The sequence below is a fragment of the Aphelocoma coerulescens genome, chromosome 17, assembly GCF_041296385.1.
Source record: "Aphelocoma coerulescens isolate FSJ_1873_10779 chromosome 17, UR_Acoe_1.0, whole genome shotgun sequence".
NCBI classification, from domain to species: Eukaryota; Metazoa; Chordata; class Aves; order Passeriformes; family Corvidae; genus Aphelocoma; species Aphelocoma coerulescens.
This window is the reverse complement of record NC_091030.1, coordinates 11,033,875-11,056,291: the sequence shown is the minus strand read 5'-3', so window position 1 is coordinate 11,056,291 and position 22,417 is coordinate 11,033,875. Positions and strand designations below refer to the sequence as shown.

General features: G+C 40.4%; 2 protein-coding genes across 9 annotated transcripts in view; one reads left to right on the top strand and one right to left on the bottom strand.

The window, feature by feature from the left end:
• The first annotated feature begins 4,577 nt into the window (after positions 1-4,577).
• Positions 4,578-8,089, top strand: LOC138119788 (uncharacterized). Its single transcript, XM_069031949.1, has one exon. It carries the CDS (start codon positions 5,395-5,397, stop codon positions 7,504-7,506), a length of 2,112 nt encoding a protein of 703 aa, XP_068888050.1. The 5' UTR covers positions 4,578-5,394; the 3' UTR covers positions 7,507-8,089.
• Positions 8,090-8,127: 38 nt separating this feature from the next.
• Positions 8,128-22,417, bottom strand: part of RALGPS1 (Ral GEF with PH domain and SH3 binding motif 1) — an 86,830-nt gene continuing 72,540 nt past the window's right edge. For 6 of the 8 annotated variants that reach the window (XM_069031955.1, XM_069031950.1, XM_069031954.1 and 3 more), the window contains 7 exons: positions 22,129-22,180; positions 21,774-21,854; positions 19,554-19,659; positions 18,409-18,501; positions 18,129-18,234; positions 17,025-17,116; positions 9,140-16,622 (listed from right to left, as the gene is read on the bottom strand). In XM_069031955.1, the coding sequence (XP_068888056.1) occupies positions 16,593-16,622; positions 17,025-17,116; positions 18,129-18,234; positions 18,409-18,501; positions 19,554-19,659; positions 21,774-21,854; positions 22,129-22,180 (560 nt within the window). In that variant the 3' untranslated portion in view covers positions 9,140-16,592. Of the gene's footprint in view, positions 9,116-9,139; positions 16,623-17,024; positions 17,117-18,128; positions 18,235-18,408; positions 18,502-19,553; positions 19,660-21,773; positions 21,855-22,128; positions 22,181-22,417 lie in introns of those variants that run through there. The other 2 variants (XR_011155623.1, XM_069031956.1) reach the window with 2 other exon arrangements.

Below are 22,417 nucleotides of genomic sequence, written 5' to 3'. Positions count from 1 at the left end.
AGTCGCATTTGGTGCCTGAGGTTTGGGAGGTTCGGGAAGAAAATTGGGAAAGAATTGTGAGAAAGTGTGAAGAAAGATTTGGGTGGAAACGAGATAACGCTAGGGGACAAAACTCTCTCCATTCATGTGTCCTATCTGCTCGAGTGATAGAGAGGACTCCCTGCTTGGTGTGTGGGTGTAAGTTCAGTGTAGATCTTGTGGAAGTCGGAGAAAGGAAAAAAAAAAAAAACAAAAAAAAAAAACAAAAAAAAAAAAAAAAAAAAAAAAGGGAGATTTCAAGCAGCCTTGGCAAAAGGCATAGGATACAGGTGACCCGAAGGGGGTGGCACAGTATTTGAGTAAGCTCAAATAGGATGGGAACCAGACAAAGTAAGGAAATCCCCAGAGCAAGCCCGCTCGGCTGTATTCTAGCCCATTGGAAGGAGATAGTAGGAGCTGGAGGCACAGAAAATAAAAAAAAACCCTTATAAAATATTGTACCCAGTGGTGGCCACTGTATAAATTAGAAAATAAAGCTAAATGGCCATCTAACGGAACTTTAGATTATAATACTTTGCTTCAGCTAATGCTGTTTCTGAGGCGGGAAGGTAAATGGGAAGAAGTTTCCTACGCTGATGCATTTTTCTCTCTCCGAAAACACCCTGAATGGCAGAGAGACTGTGGAATCAAACCCCCCAGTGATCCTATGGTGTTAGCTCTGGAAAAAGAAAATAAAAAGGGCCAAAGAAGAATTAAGCGCTGCTGCTCGTCGTGCAGCATAGGTCAGAGATGCATAAGGTCAGACAAAGTCTATCAAACAGCAGCTCAGGGACAAGATGATGATGAATTAACCGATTTGCTTAAGCCTCCCCTTAGGAGACAGGAAGAGGATGCGGACTCGGAAGGAACACCAGCGCCAACCCCCTCTCCCCCGGGCAGTCCTGTCTCGTCCCGAACCAGGAAACAGGTACTGATGGCACCCCTGAGAGAGGCGGTGGCACCTGATGGGGATACAATGTTGATTAGAGTACCTTTCTCTACCGCTGACCTAGATGCATGGTATAATATTGCCAAAAATTACCGAAATGATCCAGCAAGTACTGCTGAGCGCTTGCGACTTATAATTAAACAGCATAATCCAGATTGGGCTGATATACAATTGTTATTAGGTGGACTAACAGAGACAGAAAGACAGTTAGTTTTGAAAACAGCTCGAGACTTGGCAGAGGACTATTACAAAACGCAACAATTAGATGTAAAAGATTACTTCCCACTCCAGGAACCACACTGGAATCCGAATAGAACAGCTGAATTAAAGAAATTAAAAGGTTATCAAGAATGGATAGCAAAAGGGGTGGAAAGGGCTATTCCCAAGACCCTAAACTGGTCAGCTTTGTACGCAATAAGACAGGGTCCTTCCGAGTCACCATCCGAATTCCTGGATCGTCTGAGGGATGCAATGCGCCGTAACACATCGCTGGATCCTGGGACCGAGGTAGGGGTACAACAGCTAGTATCTTTGTTTATAGGGCAATCCACAGGAGATATCAGACGTAAATTACAGAAACTTCAGGGGCCAGAAGGGAGGAATTTAGAAACTCTCTTAGATGCAGCTTGGAGGGTATTCAGTAATCGAGAAGAAAGCTACAAGCAAGGGATGAGGAGATTAGTAGCAGTGGTAGAAGAAGGGAATAGAGGAAAACTTAGACAAGGACCCCCCAGACGAGGACCTCCCAGACAGGGCCCACCCCGGCTAGGTAGAGACCAATGCGCGATTTGTGGAAGGTCTGGCCATTGGAAAAATGAGTGCCCAGAAAGAAGACAAGAAGACCGCCAGAACAGAGGAAACCGAGGAAGGGGGAGGGTGGTTGCACATGTGAAAGAAGACTGAAGAGGACCGGGGGATTCCACCCTAGCAGATCCACTGGTTATAATGAAGCTAGGGGACAAGGAAAAAGAAATAGAATTTTTAGTGGATACGGGGGCAGCATATTCAGTTTTAAATAAAGCTTTGATGCCTGTGGAGAATGACTATATTGTGGTACACGGAGCAACTGGCCAATCTGAAAAAGCTTATTTTTGTAAGCCATTGAAATATAAAATTGGGAAACAATGGGGTATTCACAAGTTTCTATATTTACCCAATTCTCCAAAAGCACTCTTGGGAAGAGACTTATTAGAACAATTACAAGCAACCATTATTTTTAGGAATGGGGAAGTTATTCTGGAGGTAAATGACCAACAGTACATAGAGATACTGAGCCTAATATTAACAACCAAAGGCCCTGTGGAGGAAATCAGGGAAGAGATAATAAGCCAGGTGTTCCCAGGAGTCTGGGCCACAGATGTACCTGGGAGAGCCAAAAATGCAACCCCAATACAGATCAAACTCAAAGAAGGGAAACAACCAGTTAGAATTAAACAGTATCCCCTTAAAAGGGAAGACAGGGAAGGAATTGGCCCAATAATTGAAAAATTCTTACAGTTGGGATTGTTAAAAGAGTGCCAATCTGATTTTAATACTCCTATCCTGCCTGTCCGTAAACCCGATGGATCTTACCGGGTGGTCCAGGATTTACGGGCTGTTAATAAGATAACTGAGGATCTCTATCCTGTGGTGGCAAACCCTTACACTCTGTTAACATGCTTAACACCAGAACTAACCTGGTTTACTGTTTTAGATCTAAAGGATGCCTTCTTTTGCCTCCCTCTCCATGAAGCCAGCCAGAAAATTTTTGCATTCGAATGGGAAAGCCCTAAGAGTGGGCGCAAAACCCAGCTCACATGGACGGTGTTGCCTCAGGGATTTAAGAACAGTCCCACCTTGTTTGGAGAACAGCTCGCAAAAGACATAGAGTCCTGGGAAGCCCCACCAGGAGAAGGGAAGCTATTGCAGTACGTGGATGATCTCCTAATAGCTACCCGAACAGAGGAAGCTTGCACAGCCTGGACGGTAAGCCTCTTAAACTTCTTGGGACTCCAAGGGTACAGGGTATCCAAGAAAAAGGCTCAGGTGGTGAAACGGAAAGTGATCTATCTAGGCTATGAAGTCAGTGCTGGGCAACGAACTTTGGGGCAAGATCGCAAAGAAGCGATATGCCAAACCCCAAAGCCCCAGACAGCGAAAGAGTTACGGACTTTTCTGGGGATGACGGGGTGGTGCAGATTGTGGATTTACAATTACGGACTGCTCGTGAAACCATTATATGAACTCATTACAAAGGAAAGCAGAGATCTCCAGTGGACAAAGGAGGCCACGCGGGCCTTCAGCCAGCTAAAGAATGCCCTCATGTCAGCTCCAGCTCTAGGACTCCCAGACGTGAGTAAGCCATTCTTTCTATTTTCCCATGAGAAGCAAGGGATCGCCCTGGGAATACTAGCACAGGACCTGGGCCCATACCGACGGGCAGTTGCTTATTTCTCTAAGCAGCTAGATGCAGCAGCCAAAGGATGGCCTGGGTGCCTCAGAGCTGTTGCAGCAGTCGTGCTAAACATCCAAGAAGCACGCAAGTTCACCTTGGGTCAGAGAATGACTGTACTGGTATCCCACACGGTGTCTGCGGTGCTGGAAGTGAAAGGTGGGCACTGGCTCTCCCCACAAAGGTTCCTGAAATATCAAGCCATCATGGTGGAACAAGATGATGTAGAAATAGTGGTAACTAACATTGTCAATCCAGCTTCCTTTCTCAGTGGAAATCAAGGGGAACCGGTACGCCATGATTGCCTGGAGACCATCGAAGCCACCTACTCCAGCCGCCCGGATCTGAAGGATACCCCTTTAGACAACGCAGAGACCTGGTTTACTGATGGGAGCAGCTACATCATCAGTGGAAAGCGACATGCTGGGTATGCAGTTACCACCTGCCAGGAGGTGATAGAATCCGGACCCCTGCCAACAAACACCTCTGCACAAAAGGCTGAAATAATCGCCCTAACTCGTGCCTTAGAGATGGCAAAAGGAAAGAAAATAAACATCTATACAGACTCAAGGTATGCGTTTGGAGTTGTACACGCACACGGGGCCATTTGGAAAGAAAGAGGACTGTTAAATTCACATGGAAAGAACATCAAACATGCAGAAGAAATAATGCGGCTGTTGGAAGCAGTCCAGCTACCTGAGAAAGTAGCAATCATGCACATAAGGGCACATCAAAAGGTGAGCTCAAAATTGGAAGAAGGAAATGAACTAGCGGACAGAGAGGCAAAAGAAGCAGCAAAAGGTGAAGTAACAACAACTGGGGCCTTGATCCCAGATGGACAACTTTCCCTAGAGGGTAAGCCAACATATAATAAAAAAGACAAGAAATTGATTAAAGATGAAAAGGGAACATTTAACCAAGAGGGATGGGCTATCACTGCAGGGGAAAAAGTAGTTGTTCCCTCTCATTTGCTATGGGCCGTAGTTAGAGAGGAACACCAGAAAACACACTGGGGAACAAATGCCTTATATAATTACTTAATTGAGAAAATTATCGCCAGAAACTTATACGAAACTGTTATGCAAGTAACTCGACAGTGCAACCTTTGCCTCCAGACTAATCCCAAAAATACCCCTAAACCAAAATTAGGCCAAATTGGGAGAGGCCGTGGGCCAGGACAGCAGTGGCAGATTGATTTCACAGAACTTCCAAGAAAAGGGGGGTATCGATATTTGTTAGTGCTAACAGATACTTTTTCAGGATGGCCAGAAGCTTTTCCTACTAGGACCGCTAAGGCTCGAGAAGTAACAAAGGTGTTACTACAAGAAATAATACCGCGCTTCGGAGTTCCAGCCACAATGTCATCAGATAGGGGACCACATTTTATTTCAAGGGTGGTACAACAAACTAGCCGACATTTAGGCATAGACTGGGAACTCCACACTCCATATCATCCCCAGTCGAGTGGCCAAGTAGAGAAAATGAACCATATGATTAAGCAGCAAATTGTGAGATTAGGGCAAGAAGCTAACCTACCCTGGCCCCAATCTCTCCCACTTGCATTGTTACGAATTCGGACCAAGCCCAGGATTAAGGAGAAGCTAAGTCCCTTTGAAATACTTTATGGGAGACCATATGGGGTACAGAAAGGAATATCTACCCAAACAGGGGAAGAAACGCTAACCACCTACATGATTGCTTTAGATAAACAGCTTAGAGAAATTGGAAAACATGTGGCTGGAACTCGAAGTCGAGGCCTAGACGGTCCTGTACATGGCATTCAGCCTGGAGATTATGTATATGTTAAGTCTCTTACAGAAAAGACTCTGGAACCACAGTGGGAAGGACCATTCCAGGTGCTCCTCACCACTTACACCGCGATTAAGATCAGAGAACAGAGTGCCTGGATTCACCATACCCGAGTAAAGAAGGCTCCAGAGACCCCTTGGAAAGTGACCCCTGGGGATGAATTGAAATTGAAGTTTACTCGAACAAAATGAAAATGTTAGGGTGGCACGCAAGTATAACCCGGAAAATTGTTTTTCTCACAGTTATAATTGTAACCATCAGCCAGGAAATTATTCCTAGGGGAGAAGACATATGGTCTCAAGCCTTTATGCGGGTTACTGGACTCATGGGGAAATATTCTGATTTAAAAAATTTAAACCTGTTGACTGTAGTCATACACGGAAACCAAGTGTATACAAAGCAAGAGTGGGAAAAACAAAGAACTTGGCAGCTCCAGGGGACTGTAGGAGAAAAAATCAAGATTGGATGCCGAATGATTAACGGGACTACTCACAAAAAAGCAACCCAAATCAGTGTCTCAACTACTTCTACAGACAAACACCGTGAAATCTGTAGTTACGCAAGTGAAGCAGACTGTTGGTATAATTTTACATTAGTACAGACTGTGGAAGTGGTTTGTCTTTGGGGCCAAGGCAGTAATGGACTCTCATTCAAATTCCAGATAAATGCCATGGCTAGGCCCACTATGACCTACTCTGGCAATCAGATCCGAACCCAGGTCACACCACTTAAATCTGAGCCAAAGGTTTATGAGATTGGCCCTTATGTAGTGAGGAACACAGGCCAACAATTACTGCTGTTTAACCCAGAATGGTCTCTTAAGCGTGTAGAACTACTAATGCAAATTAACATTTCTGAAATCCAACCAGCCTGCTCCCCTTTAATTCAAACATCCCTTGAAGGGTGGACAGCCTGGCTGCAGAAGCAAACCCCCCTCAAGGGCAGAATGCGGAGAGACCTGAGTGGCATGCTAGGAACAGGGCTGGGAGTTATAAATGGAATTGATTCAGAGATACTGATGAATAAACTGGCCACGGCAACCAGTGACCTGACCAAATTAAAACAGCCCCTACAATCTTCCCTATTAGCATTAGGAAACAGCCAGTGGCAAGTCTCAAAAATACTCCCAGACCTTGCAAAAATCAGCAACCTGGATCACGAACTGATATTAAACACACTTGGCACAGCTCAGGACAATGTCTCATTAGCCTTTAGCTGCATACAAGCTCAATTATGGATGCAGTCCACAGCTTCCTTAATCATAAGAGAGGGTAATGAAGGTGTATTTCCTATTGAGATCCGAGAGGCTGTTTGGAACAATGCTACTAAATTAGAAAGAAAGCTCCAATCCTGGTGGACCTTGGTAAATTTCACCTATGACCCAATGACTAACATAGCTACTGCCTTTGTGCTTACGATACGGAATGCCACAGTTTATGTAATTCATCCTATTGTCGCATTGGGATTAAACCATAAAGGGACAGTTTTCTACCCCTCTGAACATAGAGTATGGGCTCGGATGGTAAGAGAAAAATGGCAAACAGTGAATTTAGAATCTTGTATTACACGGGAACAACAAGGATTTATCTGTGAAAGTAATACACTTGATGCCAGAGACATATGTCTTGATACAGAACAAGGCATATGTCACTTTGAGATCCACCCAGACACTTCACCGAAAACTGTACTCGTATATGTTGGGCAAGGCTGTGTGTGCTTAAGAACTACCTGCACTTCAATGATGATAGATGACAATGTTATAAATGTAACTGCCAGGAATCACTCTAATTTTTGTATTTGTAATTTTGCCAAGATTGTTGGGTGTGACTTTTCGTATTTAGCACCAGTCGTATCTCATCAATTAATAAGGTCTAACTATACCGTTTACCATAAATTGCTACCCACACCTATTGGGATGAACCTAACATTAGTAAAGCAATTAGTAAAGCATCAAGACCTCATGGAAATTTTGAAAGAAATCCAAAGAAACGGGGAAAAGACCTTAGTCACTGTCCATTATGACACACAAGAAATCAGCAGAATTTTGCAAAGAGTGAGACAAGACGCAAGTCATAACTGGTGGGACTCACTTTTCGGGTGGTCACCTACCGCAACTGGTATCCTAAATACGTTATGTCACCCCATAATTGTCTTATTAACCTTGGTTAGCACCTGTCTTGCGCTGTCTATCGCGTTACTTATTTGGAACTATAGAGTACTAAAAAGACTATCAGTCCTAACTACTTTGTCAAACGCACACGGGAAAACATTAAGAGATGCCTACCAAAAAATTCATTAGGAGAAGAATTTAAGTATTAGTAAAAGAATTTACTAACTCTTTAGAAAAGGGGGGACTGAATCAGGGGGATGGGGAGCAAAAGAATTCGTTTGTTAGGAACAATGCATCTAGCTTGGTCAGCATACCAGAGCAGGAAGAAGAAGATAAGAGACTGCTGATAAAACCAGGGGGAGTCTCAGACAGGCATCCTGCTTCATCCCAAAACTAGCTCAAACCAGTCCCAAAGCTTAAACCCAGGCCAAAGGTATAAAAGAGCATGCGCAGGAGAGAAAGGTGAAAAGTTCAGACGAGGAAGACTCTCCCTGACTTCGTCACAAGACCCCCGAGAGACCCCTACCACAACCACCAGACAACACTGCGCAAGCGCAATGCGGATGTAAATGACTTTTGAGTTCATTATAATACGAAGCGAGGCTGGGCGGGGCTAGGTGATGAATATGTATGAGTTTGTTAGGAAACTTAATGAATATGGAACTTGTAACCCGATAAATACCGAGCTGAAAACAGCTGTAGGCACGCATGATTTTGGAGGAGCTATCCCCCATGCGTCCCAGCGCTGGAATAAAACATACCTACTTTACTACTTTTCTAGTAGTGGAGTCCTTTCCTGCCTTTCATTATATTTTCAAAATGCAAGTCAATTAAAAAAAAGTACAGATAAATTGATAATTACACAACGATAAAAATCCAGTAGTTTTGATATGCGGAAAAGACTCCACTACTGGAATAAGTAGTAAAGTAGGTATGTTTATTCCGGCGCTAGTACGCACGGGGAATAATTCCTCCAAGGTCATACGTGCCGGCAGCTGCGTTCAGCTTGGTATATATCAGGTTACAAACGCCGTATTAATTAAGTTTCCTAATATGCATATGCATATTCATGACCTATCTCCGCCCTGTATTATAATGAGCCCAAAAGACATTTACATCCGCGGTGCGCTTGCGCAGTGTCGTCTGCTGGTGGTGGGCAGGGGTCTCCGGGATGAAGTAAAGGGTCTTCCTCATTCTGAACTTTTCACCTTGCTTCCCTGCGCATGCTCTTTATATCCCTGGCCCAAGTCCAAACTTCAAGGCTGGTTTAAGTTAGTTTTAGGTTCGAAAACAGGATCTTTGGTCAAGATTCCTTCCCTTTATCAATAGTCTTATATCTTCTCATCCTGCTTTGGTAGGCACAATAAGTGTTGAGCAAGCTGTATGCATTGTTTTTAACAAACAGCTTCTTAGCAAATCATTTAACCTCTGTTTCCCCCTCCTCCCCCGATTCAGTTTACAGGAGTCCTGTCTACTTTTAGAGACAGACGTGATAGCTGAATCATTTCTACAATAAAATCCAAGGTTGGCATTTGTAGGAATTCTGTGGTGGGATTTTCTTTTCTAGTGTCAAAGGCAGTAAATTACAGACTTTTGTTCCATTTATTGAGATCCCAGACATAGAGTGTCTCTAGTGCTGGGGAGAACACAGGATTAAAATACTTATTGCAATGAAATGCTTTAAATTTCATTATTACATTTCAAATTGTAGCATACCCAAGACAGTTCTCTTTCAGAGCCAAAGCTGTTTATCTCCAAAGGGATGTAACCGTGATAAGAGGTATGTCACACCAATTTCCTGCAAAGACATGTAATCGCTGTTATTAGGCACTTCCCAAACATGTGCAAATATCTGTAGAAAATAGTGGACTGAGGCCTCAACCACCCTATGTAGACCAAATAATTTTTTTCATTTTGAAAGTCTCTTTCCTAGATACATTGATCCAGTTCACAAATCAAATGCATTTACTCATTTACTCTTGTGCAGTATGGAAAAGGGCCGCTGTCCTAAATTTCTGCCAAATGTAAACTTGTGTGGAAATCATTTGAATCTGATCTTTAAATGATATTCTCTGTCTTGCCACAAAACAGGTAGTGCTCCACTTTCCCTGCTTATAACTGAAGTTTAACTTTTTAGCTTACAGTACAATTTGAGATAGCCATGTAATGTCAACATACATGCAACAATGTATCAGAAAAATTAACATTCATCTATACAATTCATAGATATTTTATCCTCTTGCAAATCCAAACTGGATTTGTCTGCTTTATGAACTATTTAGAGAGAAAAACTCTCCCTTTCTCTTATTAGGACTTGAAGGGAAGAAGATAGCTAGTGGGGTAGAGGCCTCAGCAACCAGGACCCTGTGCCTCAGTACTGTCGCAAGTCAAGCAGGGCTGGCCACAGCCAGGGTCAACTTCCTTCCTCCCTGCAATCTGCGACCACCTAGCAAGTCTGTGGGATGAGACAGGTTTAAAGCTGAGAGCAGGGAACTGCAGAGCATAACAAATCCAGTGGCTGCAGGGTACCAAGGGGACAATGCTGGACCGCAACCGAGGCCACCTGCAGTCAGGGCCTGAACTACAGGGTCTGTCAGACCTAAGCCTGCTAGGTCAGAGCTCAGGCAGGGGCTGAGGGCCCAGAAGGGAGCTTAAATGGGCTCCTGAGCCCATGATGGGGTGGCAGGTGGGCTGGTCAGGATCATCAGTACCCACAGGGCCCTGAAAAAATGCTTTTAAAAGGTACTTCCTTTTTAACTGAGGTACAAGAACTCAACATACATGCTTATAGACCAGATACTTAGGGAAAAAAAAAACCACCAAAACTGCACCAACCCCATGACAAACCAAAAAATTATTAGAAAATGTCTTTCACTTTAAGACTGCACATTTACTTTCATAAACCTGTTCCAAAATGCCAGAGCTGCATCAATTTGCCCTGGAGACTATGCATTTTCCAGAGGGCTTGTGCTCGTGCCTGGAGTCCTTTTCTAAAGTAACTGTAAAGTAACACCTCATAGACAGAAGTGACTCCACACTTCCATACTCACCTTTGATTTCCAGTTTCTTCACTGAAATCTCCATTCTAAGTGGTCTCTTCTCCTAGCCCCTATCATAATGTCAGAAGATTACTAAGATGAAGAGTGGGAGGCAGAAAGAGGTCTGTCTCTCAGACTAACTATGACTCAGTAGAAATAACTAGCAGAAGCACCTATGTCATTGTCAATTAGATGTCATACTGATATGTTTCTCTTTCCTGGCACAGCTTTCCTAATGGCTACATTAATTGTTAATTAACTAGAGTGAGGGGAATGTTTGGCTACATTAAAAAACATCCTGAAGTACAGTGACAGGTTTCCAGTGTTTCTGTGGAAACAGAGAGTTCACTGTTTGTTCACATTCTGTTTATTCTGTCCAGTAAATAGTATAAGAAACAATGAAGTTCAGATAGGTAAGAAGGGAGACTAAAGGGTTCACTTCAAGACACAAAGGACTCATTTGGCCCATTCACCTTAAAGCATAGGCAAGGAAAAATAAAAACATCAACAACACCCACCCACACCACCACCTTAAGACCCTTTCTTCTCTGGTTCCCCCTTTTCTCAGTCCAAAAAGCCAGCAAATTTGGAAAAGTTTTAAATTCAAACACAATCATCAGTTGATGATCTCAAACGCCTACACCCCTCATAGTGCATACCAAGGCTGGCAGTTCAATGTAAACCTAGCAGTGAATTGTGTTCACAGTCTATGTGTGCCCCCCATCACCTCTCCTTTCCATAAATATATACGGGGGCGGGGAAGCCAGTAAAAACTCACAGCAAGATTTGAAGATCAAGTCTCCTCAGCAGTTAAAAATGTACAGCCTTGGAAGCTGGTAGGTGAAGTAAAAACTACTCCCTGCCCCTCCCCCAGCTGTTGAAAGAATTAAAACAATTGCACTGCTAAACAATGCAGACAGGACTAGATGGACTTCCAAGTATGCTGTACTTGAATGCAACAAAGAGCATCTTGTAATCTAAAAGGAATTGTTGCTTGGTGGGTTTTTTTGAAACCTTCACCTTCTGCACCAGCTAGTTGCCCTTTCTCTTGCTTTCTATTTTTTTGTCTGTTTGTCCCATGAGAGAGTATGACATTACCTTCAACAAGACAAGACATATATTCATTGTGTTCATGTCTGGTTCGATTTTATAGTTTTGTATTATTACAAGAAACGGTAACCATTTACTACAACTATCTTCCAGTGTTTCCAAGTGTTCTAAGGGTGTTCCTTTGTGTTCACAAATTGTATTTTTTATTTTATTTTGACAGTGGTATCATTAAAAAATTGTATGTAAAATAATTTATCTAGCTGGTTGTTTGCTATTTTTATTCTGCAGAATTTGATGGACTTTTCTCTATATCTATGCTAGAACAAATCTATTTATTTTCTGAACTTGCTTGTTTGCTTTATATTCAGTTACATCATGCTTGCAAAGCCAAAACATGGATCATCTGAAGCAAGTAATCATTTGCAACACTTCTCCCACCAGAGTCTATTCTTCCTGGAAGCTGATTTCTGGCAGAGAGAACATGGCTACAGACAAAGTCCAGAAATACAAAGGATACTTCCTCCAATTCATTACTATCTGCACTTCCTTGTGGACCACTGTGTTTTAGTTGATGCAAAATGGGTGTTTCCATCCTTCCTAATATAATTATCTGAGATGCTCTTACATCTGGGGTCTACTGAGACCTGTACACATTGACTTTTTTTTTCCCTTTAAACATGCTCGAAGATATTGTGTATTTTCCGAATTTGATAGACAAATCTCCAGAGTAATAGATCAGAACTATGGAAATACCACAATCAACCATTAATGATTTCAGAAGAAAAACTAATGCAGTGTGCTAGTGCCATCCCTTGCACACCTAGCACAGCCTTGCATCCAGAGTAGGGACAAAGTTATTTAATTTTTCATTCTGTTTTTACTCTCCCAGGTTACAAGACAAGATGCTTGGATATAATGAGCATTTAATGAGCTCTTCACTACTTTGGGTGTTGTATGACAAAAGCACATTACCTTATAGTGAAATACAGCAATGCAGAAAGCAGTCCTCTCTCCCCCCTGCAATTTGATTCCGTAACAGTGTCAACCTGGGATATTGTGATTGTTGGTTTTCCTTCCTAACATGCTCACTTTGTTTTATTTTCTATCTTGTTACCTACGGGAAGGAGGAGAATTCCAGTCAATTTTCCCATTTTAACTGATGCTATTAGTGAAAAGAACCACTTGATAGAAATGAGAGACACTTACAGATCCTTCCTTTATAAAATACTTACAATGCTTTCCTGTTCAGCTGTAGAAGTAACTTTTTTTATATTAGCTTGTTTTGCTCTCATCTTCACATTAATTTTTCACTCAGACAATTCTCATTTTCACATGTAATTTTTCTCTGAGGCAACTGCTCATGAAATTATGTTTCTGCAGAAATTAAAGGACCTTCATTGCCACTCATAATCTGGAGCCTATTTACCTTGCATAAGAAATAAAACCATAGAATGGTTTTAGCTGGATCACATAGTCCAATTCCCCTGCCATAAGCAGGGACATCTTCAGCAGGTTGCTCAGAGCCCTGTCTACCTGACCTTGAACACTCCCAGGGATGGGGCATCCACCACCTCTCTGCCCAAACCAGTGTTTCATTACCCTCACTGCAAAAAATTTTTTCCATGTATCTAGCCTGAATCAACCTTCCTTTAGTTTTAAACTATTATCCCTTCTCCTATCACTACAGGCCCTACTAAAAAAATTTGTCCCCATCTCTTCTGTAATCCCCTTTACGTACTGAAAGACGGCAATAACGTCTCCTTGGCACATTTTCTTCTCCGGGCTAAACAATTCCATCTGTCTCAGCCTTTCCTCATAACTGAGGTGCTCTAGCTCTCTGATTATTTTTGTGGCCCTTTTCTGGACCCACTGCATCAGGTTCATGTCTTTCCTGTACCAAGGACTCGAGAGCTGGATGAAGCACTCCACACTGGGTCTCACAAGAGCTGAGTGGAGGGGCAAAATCACCTCTGTCACCCGCTGCCCACACTGCTTTTGATGCAGCCCAGAATATATCCAGCCTCTCATCCACCAGCACCTGAGTCTTCAGCAGACTTGCTCTTGATGTGTTCATTAGAAATATGTCAGCCCCAGCCACTCATCAAGCTTGTCCAGGCCCCTGTGGATGGCCCCAGTCTTCAACTGTGGCAACTGCACCACTCAGCTTGGTGTCATCTGCAAACCTGCTGAGTTAAATTTTAAGTGCAAAGAAATTTAAGTTTCTCTCTACTTCTTTGGACTTTCCAAATCTCACTTGAAAAAGCTGCAAATTTGGAGGCTTTTTCAATTTTATCCTAGAAATGTTGATTCTGTTGTATTTATACTACTAAATGGCTAGACACTATGCTCTATAAAGTCTGTTCAACTGTATTATCATTCATTCACAAATAAAACATGCATGCTGCCTTTGAGCTAAAACATTCCTAACGTACCTCTACTATTCTTTTTTGGAATATTTTATTGTCAACAGCATACATACCCTGCACATTTTTAAACTTACAACCAAATGCAATTACTGTTGTAGTAAACAAACTTTTTTTTACATTAAAGTATTTAATTAGCAAAACAATCATTATTATCAATATAACAAACTGAAAAATGCAGCAACTTGATACAAGACTGAGGTAACAAAATACTTTGCCAAAAACCTAGATTCCGACACCAGAGTTCTTACAGGTGAGACAGTTCACAAGAATTATAGAAAGAATCCTTTACACAAAGGGCATGCAGTGGACTGCTGGAAAATACAGCCAAAAATAGTGCAACAGTTTCCACACAAAACAAACCAAAATGTTGAAACTGGTTAACATTATAATGTGACAAGTCAGTCTCAATTTGAAAACTAGTTTCTTTGCCTCCTTTTAGTGCTATTTGGAAAAACATGCATTTTGGCACTGAATTTCATCAAAATTGCACATTTAATAAACGAATAATATTACCTACAGTTTTTATATCTTCACAATTCTGAAAACAGTAATTTTGACATAATGTTTACTTTTACATAGCGATTGCAGTTATTCTCTTTGATGGAGGAAAACTTGTATGGTTTGTGATATTTTTTGCGAAAATGCTGTAACAATCAGTAGTAATGGCCAATATATTGTATTTCAATAGCAGCTTTCAATTAACCATAGAAGTTCCAGATAATAGCAAGTGGTACCAAATGGCATCATAACACGTCTAATCAGCAGCTATGAACTGTTTAATACTTAAAGACTAATTTAAAATTGGTTTAAGATGTTTTACTAGTATTCTTACACTGCCATCAATCTGAATTTCTCAATACTGTGCAGCAATTTCACAATTGTGCTATACTGAAAAGATGTTTAATCTCATTGATGACTAATCACAGAAGTCCATAGGTGGAGAATAATTCAGACTATATCATAGTCTGACAGTCTGAAGTCATTTACTGGTAACTGGTTACCACATTCAAAAGCTTCTACACCATCTCTAATGGTGTTAGATGCTCTGCCCTTGCAGAAAATGATGCTTTTCCTAGTTCAAAGTTGTCTTAAGTTAGCAAAAAAAGAGAAAAATGGTATAAATATATTTTGCATTACCACTCTTTTCACACAGTTCCTCAGTTATCAAATAAACTCTGTCAACTTGACATACACTTTCCCATGTCCCAGGATCTAAATGCAGTTGTCACCAGGAACTGGTTTTTTTGAAAAGCTGGTATGTATTAGGCTTTCAGGATTGTAACTGAAAAACTCTTAAAAGAACAAAAAATTTACTTTTGACCTCCATTTAACAATACAGGTATTCTTTCCTCCTTTGTTAGAGAAGTCTCAAAATAAAAATGTAGAAAATCATGGAAGTCCACAGAATACATACTGCTAATGCAAGGGAGCTTGTTCTAGTAGAGGCTCTGTTAACTTAAACTGACTTCCACAGTGTTCCCTGGTCTGTAGAGGCTGACTTGTCAATTTTTCCTCTACACAATCTTAGGAAAGTCAGAAGAGGTTTTCTGGTGATTGATGAAGTCTGAATATTGATGCCATATGGCAAGAGTTTCAAACAGAAAAAGTGATGAATTTAACATATAAACAGAAAAAGATTCTGACTGCAGGAGTGCCAGGGCACAGCAGGAATACAACATAGAGAGAGTTCTTTCAGAGGAGAAGGCCCAGTTACACTTTGTTTGTTTGTTTGTTCTCTGGATGTTGGTGTGGAGGCTTCTTCGTACTTGCTCCACTGTTAGACAGTCTTTCACCGCCATCATGATTTTATAATAGCAGTACCATCTACCAGTACTAATGACCTGAAGTTGCAACATATACATGTCATCCACAGAAAGACAGAACAGAAACAATGATATGAAATAATTTTGAGGAGCCAGGACCATGTGATACATAACACCTGATTACCTGCTTCCCTGTACTAAGGGATTTGAAATGAACAACATTCAGACTGAACCAAAACACCAAATTTATAAGCAACTATGCCACTGGTAAAAGAATGAAAGACAAACTTCAGCACAACGTAAATTTAAACAGCCTTAAATCCATTACCAGGGTGTTCCTGAGTGAAATAGCTGAATGAAAAAGAAAACCAACTGTCCTGTGCCAAAATACATTTTTCCCAAATAGCTCAAATATAAAGAGCAGAATTGTCCAGAGATTTAATAGAAAATTTGAGGCAGCCATATTGCCAAGCAACTCAGTGCACTTAGATTATAAAAATGTTGTTCCACAATTTTCTATTCTAATTGACACTTTGGAGCAAGTTAACACTGTCAATCATTCTGTGCATTAGAAAGAATTGAAACCCAACATGGGCCAAATATTCTTCAGTCACACAAAGCAGCTTAACAATAAAAAGAACCATTTAAAAAAGAATAGGCAGAAGATATGATGCTCAGTTTGTGGTCAAATATCAGTTCATGCAGTCTCTGACCACAAATAGCTGAGGGCTCTAGAATCCTGCAGGAGTCAGGATTAAGCTTCTGTCCATCTAACTTGTCTGATTTCACTCAGTGCATGAGACTTTATCTGGTCCTAGGGACAACATTCACTTTCTGCTTTTAAAAGCTGTGTCAGAATCACTTTCAAGTTAATAGGAAAGTGCTGAAATATCTGTGGCTGGCTCATGTCAGGAAAACCATTCTCCTCTTCCTCCTTAGAGAACAATAACCTGTTTCTTCAGTTTGGCACTTGAAGTCACACCAGGTAGGAGAGGAAATTATTCGAATGACATTAGATTAGCAGGTACCTGGAAGAGATTGTAAATTACTCATAGAATCATTACATTTTGGAAAGATCTCTAAGATCATCGAGTCCATCCTAGTATGGTTGCTTTCATTTTCCATGAAACGGTCCCTTCTGAAGAAGAGATGAGGCTATCTTGCTTGAAGCAACTAAGAGTAGAGGTTATATGCTCTTAAGGTTACCAAACCAATAGCTAGACCTGCACAAAACCTGATTTGATGGGAATTCTCTAATTTTAAATAATTTTTCTTTCTCCTATTGAAAAAATGGATCAACATACAGAATGAGGAATTATGTCTGTCCCTACAAGAATTTGTGTGCACACAGATTGAAAGAGAAATCTTTTCTAGTAAGGATTTTCTGGAAAACAGGAAAAAGTCGGTAGAAATAGTTTTCATAACCTTACCTGAGGCTTGTTGCTTTTGCACGCATCATCCAAGTGCTTATGCCATAATATTGCATGAAACCTTGAACCAGTCTGAAACTTGTAAACATTGCCTACAAAAAAAAGAAAATGAAAGACTCTGAATTTGCAGACAGACATGTAGTTTCAAAGGACTCTGATTTCTGTGCAGAAGCCAAAGTCCTGAAGTAAACTCTTAAATTCATTTGCACCTCAAATGCTCAAACATCATGCTGCTAATATAACAGAGCCCATGTGAGGCATGTTACCCAGCAATCCCTGGGTGAAGCAAGTATGAGAACATATGTGGCCTCATAGGCAGAAAGGCCAAATTACAGCCACAGAAAAGACCAGGTAGGTCAGATCTAATTTAATCCTGGCTTTCTTCTCATTGAGGCTTCTGATAAAGTTTTTCATATCTGTAAACTTAGTTTTCTTCAATGTCCTAGTGCAAATTGTTTCCTGCAATCAAATATTTTATGCATTTTAATTAACACCCAAAAGATGCACTTCACACAGTAGATGCAGCTCCATATCCAGCACCAAAGCTGAAAACATGAAAAGTGAAGAAAGCCTCAAGAATCTGTACGCAACCACTCAAAGTAACTCCAGGAGTTTTCTATCTTTTGAAGTTTTAATCAGGGGAAAAGAGTTACGGCACTGCAAAATTAATTATTAAAAAGCATTTAATAATTACTTAGCAGACTTATTTTGGTAAATAGTTTGATATTTTAATTGGCCTCAGTGTTAAGTCAGGATTTGATACTAACTGATTTTAAGGAAGCTACTCAGAGACTTGGAGATCAATGCATGGAAACTCACGGACATGTTGCAATTTCATTGGTTGGGGAATTTCTGCAAAACTTACAGTAACTGTCAAAATAAAGCACTCTCTCTGTAGGCACCACAGAAGCACCACAGCATATTGTAGAAATACGCTCAATTTAATTTGTACCTTCCCTTGAAAATTCTGTATTGAAGATCTTCCTCTTCAGTCTTTTATGAGTGCCACTGCAAGTTCTATAATCTACAAGCTCATTAATAGATATTAATCTGCTTCCTGTCACAGAAATGTAATGCAGACGTTGTCCATCTTGCAATATCTACCTTTGTCAGGGTTATTTAGCTGGAAAATATCAGGATGCTCTGGGTCATCAGGCAGTGCCACCATCCAGCCCACAATGGAGACTTTTTTCCCAGGTGTAGATTTATACTGGAAAAGACAGACAAGTCAGTCATAGCTGAGACTGTAACAGAGATTAACTTTTGACTGTAAAAGTTGTGCAGAAATATGGCTTAGCCTGAAACAGAAAGTACACTTTGGATGCCCTTCCAGATCTACTTATGAGTATTTAGTTTCTGTTTTTAGAATAAATTTAAAGCTTACATGTTTTCTTTCAGTGCCTCTTAAAGCTTTTGCTCCGAAGTACAGAAGAGTTGATCCTGAAAGCGTAACCCAGTATCTAGTCCACGAGGAGAGCTGAATGAAAAAGGAAAAAAATTAGGAAAAACTCTGCATATCTCTGACATTTCAAAAATCGATTCACAGGCAAGTCCAGGTGCTACCAAAGTTAATTTCAGAAGCAAGGAATGGAGATACAGAGTGTCTCCTGGTGTAAATCAGCCCAGCTACCTAAACTTTGATGGCTGGCTGTGAATACAATCCTACTTAGTTGGCTATCTCATAAAAGTGTCAGTACTGATTGTTTCAGAGTAGAATAGTGTGTTGCCTTCTGCTGGACAGATCTTAGACTTTTGATAAAAAAAAATTTATTGAGTTGAGAACTCTGCAATTCTTCAGATCTTTTAGCTCCAAACTAAACTGGGTTGCATGTGAAACACATCAATCAACTCTACAGAAAACAAAGAAATTACCAAATGCATAGGACTAGAACCATGTGAAACCCATGAATTCAGGTTACCTATGAATTGCCATGACTTTGGTGCTATGGGTGGCTGCCCTGCAGCCTTTTCATTTTAATGAGATACCACAAAAGCACCAAAATATATTGTAGAAATATGTTCAACTGAATTGCACCCTCCCTTGAAAATTCTGTATTGAAGATCTCCCTCTTCAGTCTTTTATGAGTGCCACTGCAAGTTCTGTAATCTACAAACTTGTTAAAAGTTATTAATCTACCTCCTGTCACAGAAATGTAATGCAGACATTATCCATCCTGCAATATCTACCTTTATCAGGGTTATTTAGCTGGAAAGTATCAGGATGCTCTGGGTCATCAGGCAGTGCCACAAGATTTATTTCTGCCCTCACAACACTGCTTGCTGGTTACACAATTGCTTCACTCCTGCTCTGCTGTTACAGCTAGAAACGTGACTTGCAAATGCAGGGAGAAGCAAAACCGCTGTAGATCAAATGACACACAAATGTTACAACCTTGTTAAAACTTTGATCAGAAGATAACAATTGATAAAACCATTGTTTCACGTGGTATCAAGCTGCAGATTTAATGTAATCCTGAAAATTAAAACAGCCACTAATGAATTACGATCATAGGAATAATTATCACTTACAGTAGGTTTCTTGCCTTCTTTGAGCAGTGTCTTTCTTCTTAAAGGCCCTTCCATGGTAATGACTCCTGTGGAACCACCTGCTGTGCAGGTACACGTGCCCGTTGGGCTGGAGAGACAAAGCATTTCTCGATTGTATTTGAGCAGACAAATAAGGACGATAAGTAAGCAATATAATTTAGCTCTAAAGATATCTATCCTGCACTGCTTTTCGTATACTGTATCATCTGAAATGTGACTCTAGAATATGTATTTTCCTAACCTAGCTATCAAATAGGAACCGGGATCTTTCAAAAATAGCAGATCAACAAAAGGTTCTAGTCTGGGGGCTTAGACATGAAAAAATAAAACAGAATAAATACTGAAACCCAAAGTCAAAGTGAAAACAGGCAATTTTCTTTTTTATTCTGGTAAACTACAGAAATTATCTGAATTTCTGGAAATTTATGGCTTACAATTTTGGCAATAAGAGCTCCCATAAATGTTATTTTAAGTTTAATGAAAATACCTTGCCTAATTGGAAAAGCGTTAGGAAAACTATATAAAAATGCTAAATAATTTATTGTACAGAGATTACAATAGTTTTTCCTTTTCCAGAATGAACAAAAAACTTCCAACATACAACAGCAAGAAAGAGATACAAGTGATAGAGCCCAAGTGCAAGCAAAGTTAGAAATGCAAACAGCCATTAATAACGTCTCAACCAAATATTGATTGGTAGGTTATCTGCTGCTAACTTCTCTTCATTACCATGTGATCACAACCCTGATGTTCTGATATGGACCAATAAGGTTTATCAGCGCCAACGAAATCATGTCTAATAATGAATACGAGGAAAAGGACGTGCATGATCTACCTTTCAGTTGTGAAAGGAACACTATTCTGTCTACAAACAAGTATGAACTCATTCTGGTGCCAAGTGACATGCACAACCACATCTAGAGAAGAACAGCTCTTCCAACTGGCAGGTACATCCTCTTCCATTGCATGCACCTGCCTGGTCTCTGCTAATGTGCATTCTTGCCAATTCTGTATTTGACAGAGGCAGTAGAAGGTTTCAGAAAAGGAAGAATGACCACAAGCATTAGAATTACTTGACAGTGGATAAACATACAAAATGTATTTTAGGGAATAATTCTTCTTTGTGGATTTAATAGGCTTTTCACATTTTTATCTTCTTACATTTTATATTTCTAGCTTGTGTATGTTTTTGAAACAGATCTACCATTGTCATGTTAAAAAAGTATTTTCCAGGAGCAGGTACAATAGCTTAAATACTGTTCCAAAATGTATTCCTTTATGTATTTATAAAGTATGCATTTTTACTCCTGTCTAACCTCTAGCTTGTACTGCTATCAGATGTTACTAGCACAGGTAGAGCAGCTGTAATTACATTTATACATTATATCAATACTTCTACAATGGCTGAAAAAAACTAATTTAAACCAAATAAAATCTGACTGGATTTAAATGGCAACTAAATCACAGTATTTGCAGAATACTTAGTCAGGGCCCTATTTTCTTAACTGTTCAAACATAAGTCATCATTTGCTAGCATCACAGAATTTATCAAGTTCAGGTTAGGTATATATGCAAGGAATGATTTTTATCCCTCAAACTATATAAAATTTTCTGTGTCACCTCTCTGTGGTCTGCAAATGGATTACCTGCTTCTGGAAAGTCCATGTCTTAGTGACTAGCAACACTGTGAGTGCCTGCAACATATGGCTTGCGTATGTTCCCTCTCTTACTTGAGGTCCAAGGTAATACCCTTTTACTGAACAAAATCAACACACCATACTATAGCTCTCTGACACAAACAGATGTTATGGGTAGCTGTCCTGTAAATCAGGAAATAGATTGTGGGAAAGGGTCAAGAAGGTATCCTTCTAATATCATTACTTTTCACAGGAGTCAAAGATGGCCTTCATGACAAACCTGCTTCTGTAAAGGTTTCATAAAACCCTAAGTAAAGACTAGTTTTCTGCAAAATGGAAGCCAGACATCGTTAGTTAAATCAATAACTAAACTGAATTTCATCTGAATAGGCCATAACCCTGCTTTATCATTAGCAGAAGTTTTTACAAGCAGGAAGGGGAGACTTTGTGAATTGTTATGGTCATATAGGATATTTGGACACAAAATACATTACACTAGGAAAGCGTAAAGACCCAAATTGAAGTTTAGCACCATACAATGAAAGAGGTAGACCCCGAACTGTACCTGTAGACACAGCTTCGACTCCTAGGAGAATTCCGGATTGGTACCCTCCAGTTAGGCCCCAGCGTGGCATATAAACGACCCCTGTTTGTGAATGCAAATATCTGGTGAGGGAAATTCTAGTTTGAGACTTCAACAGTTAGGATTTGGTACACATGACAGAGATAGTTCCCAATCTTTTCAGGTCCAATACCTTTACAGTGCTTTATTTCAAAATGTTTGCCACTTTTTCCCTAACTAATCAATAATTTGATAAAAATAACTATTGATTTAGGGCTTACCTATGTTAGGGATCATTTGTGAATTTCTTAGCTAAGTCTGTAGAGTGCTCAGTGAGTGTACATGAAGACTAACTCACCTTTCAAGCCCTGACGGCAGCTCCTCACTAAATTCTGAGCTTTCACTGCTATCTAGAAAGAGAGTAGTACAGAGAAGGAGTAAGAAAACCACCCATGGGAAAATACAAAGCCAATGTATGTGGATCACCAGAATACTCTTTTATATAGTACCGTGGACACCATTTACTCAAATCATGTTTTGAAGTAGAAGTGTTTATAGAGTTCATGGTAAAATCTTTAGTTGGAAGAGGCTTACATGAGCCACTTCATTTATAGTATCTCACTCTTAACTCATGTTACTGCTGTGTT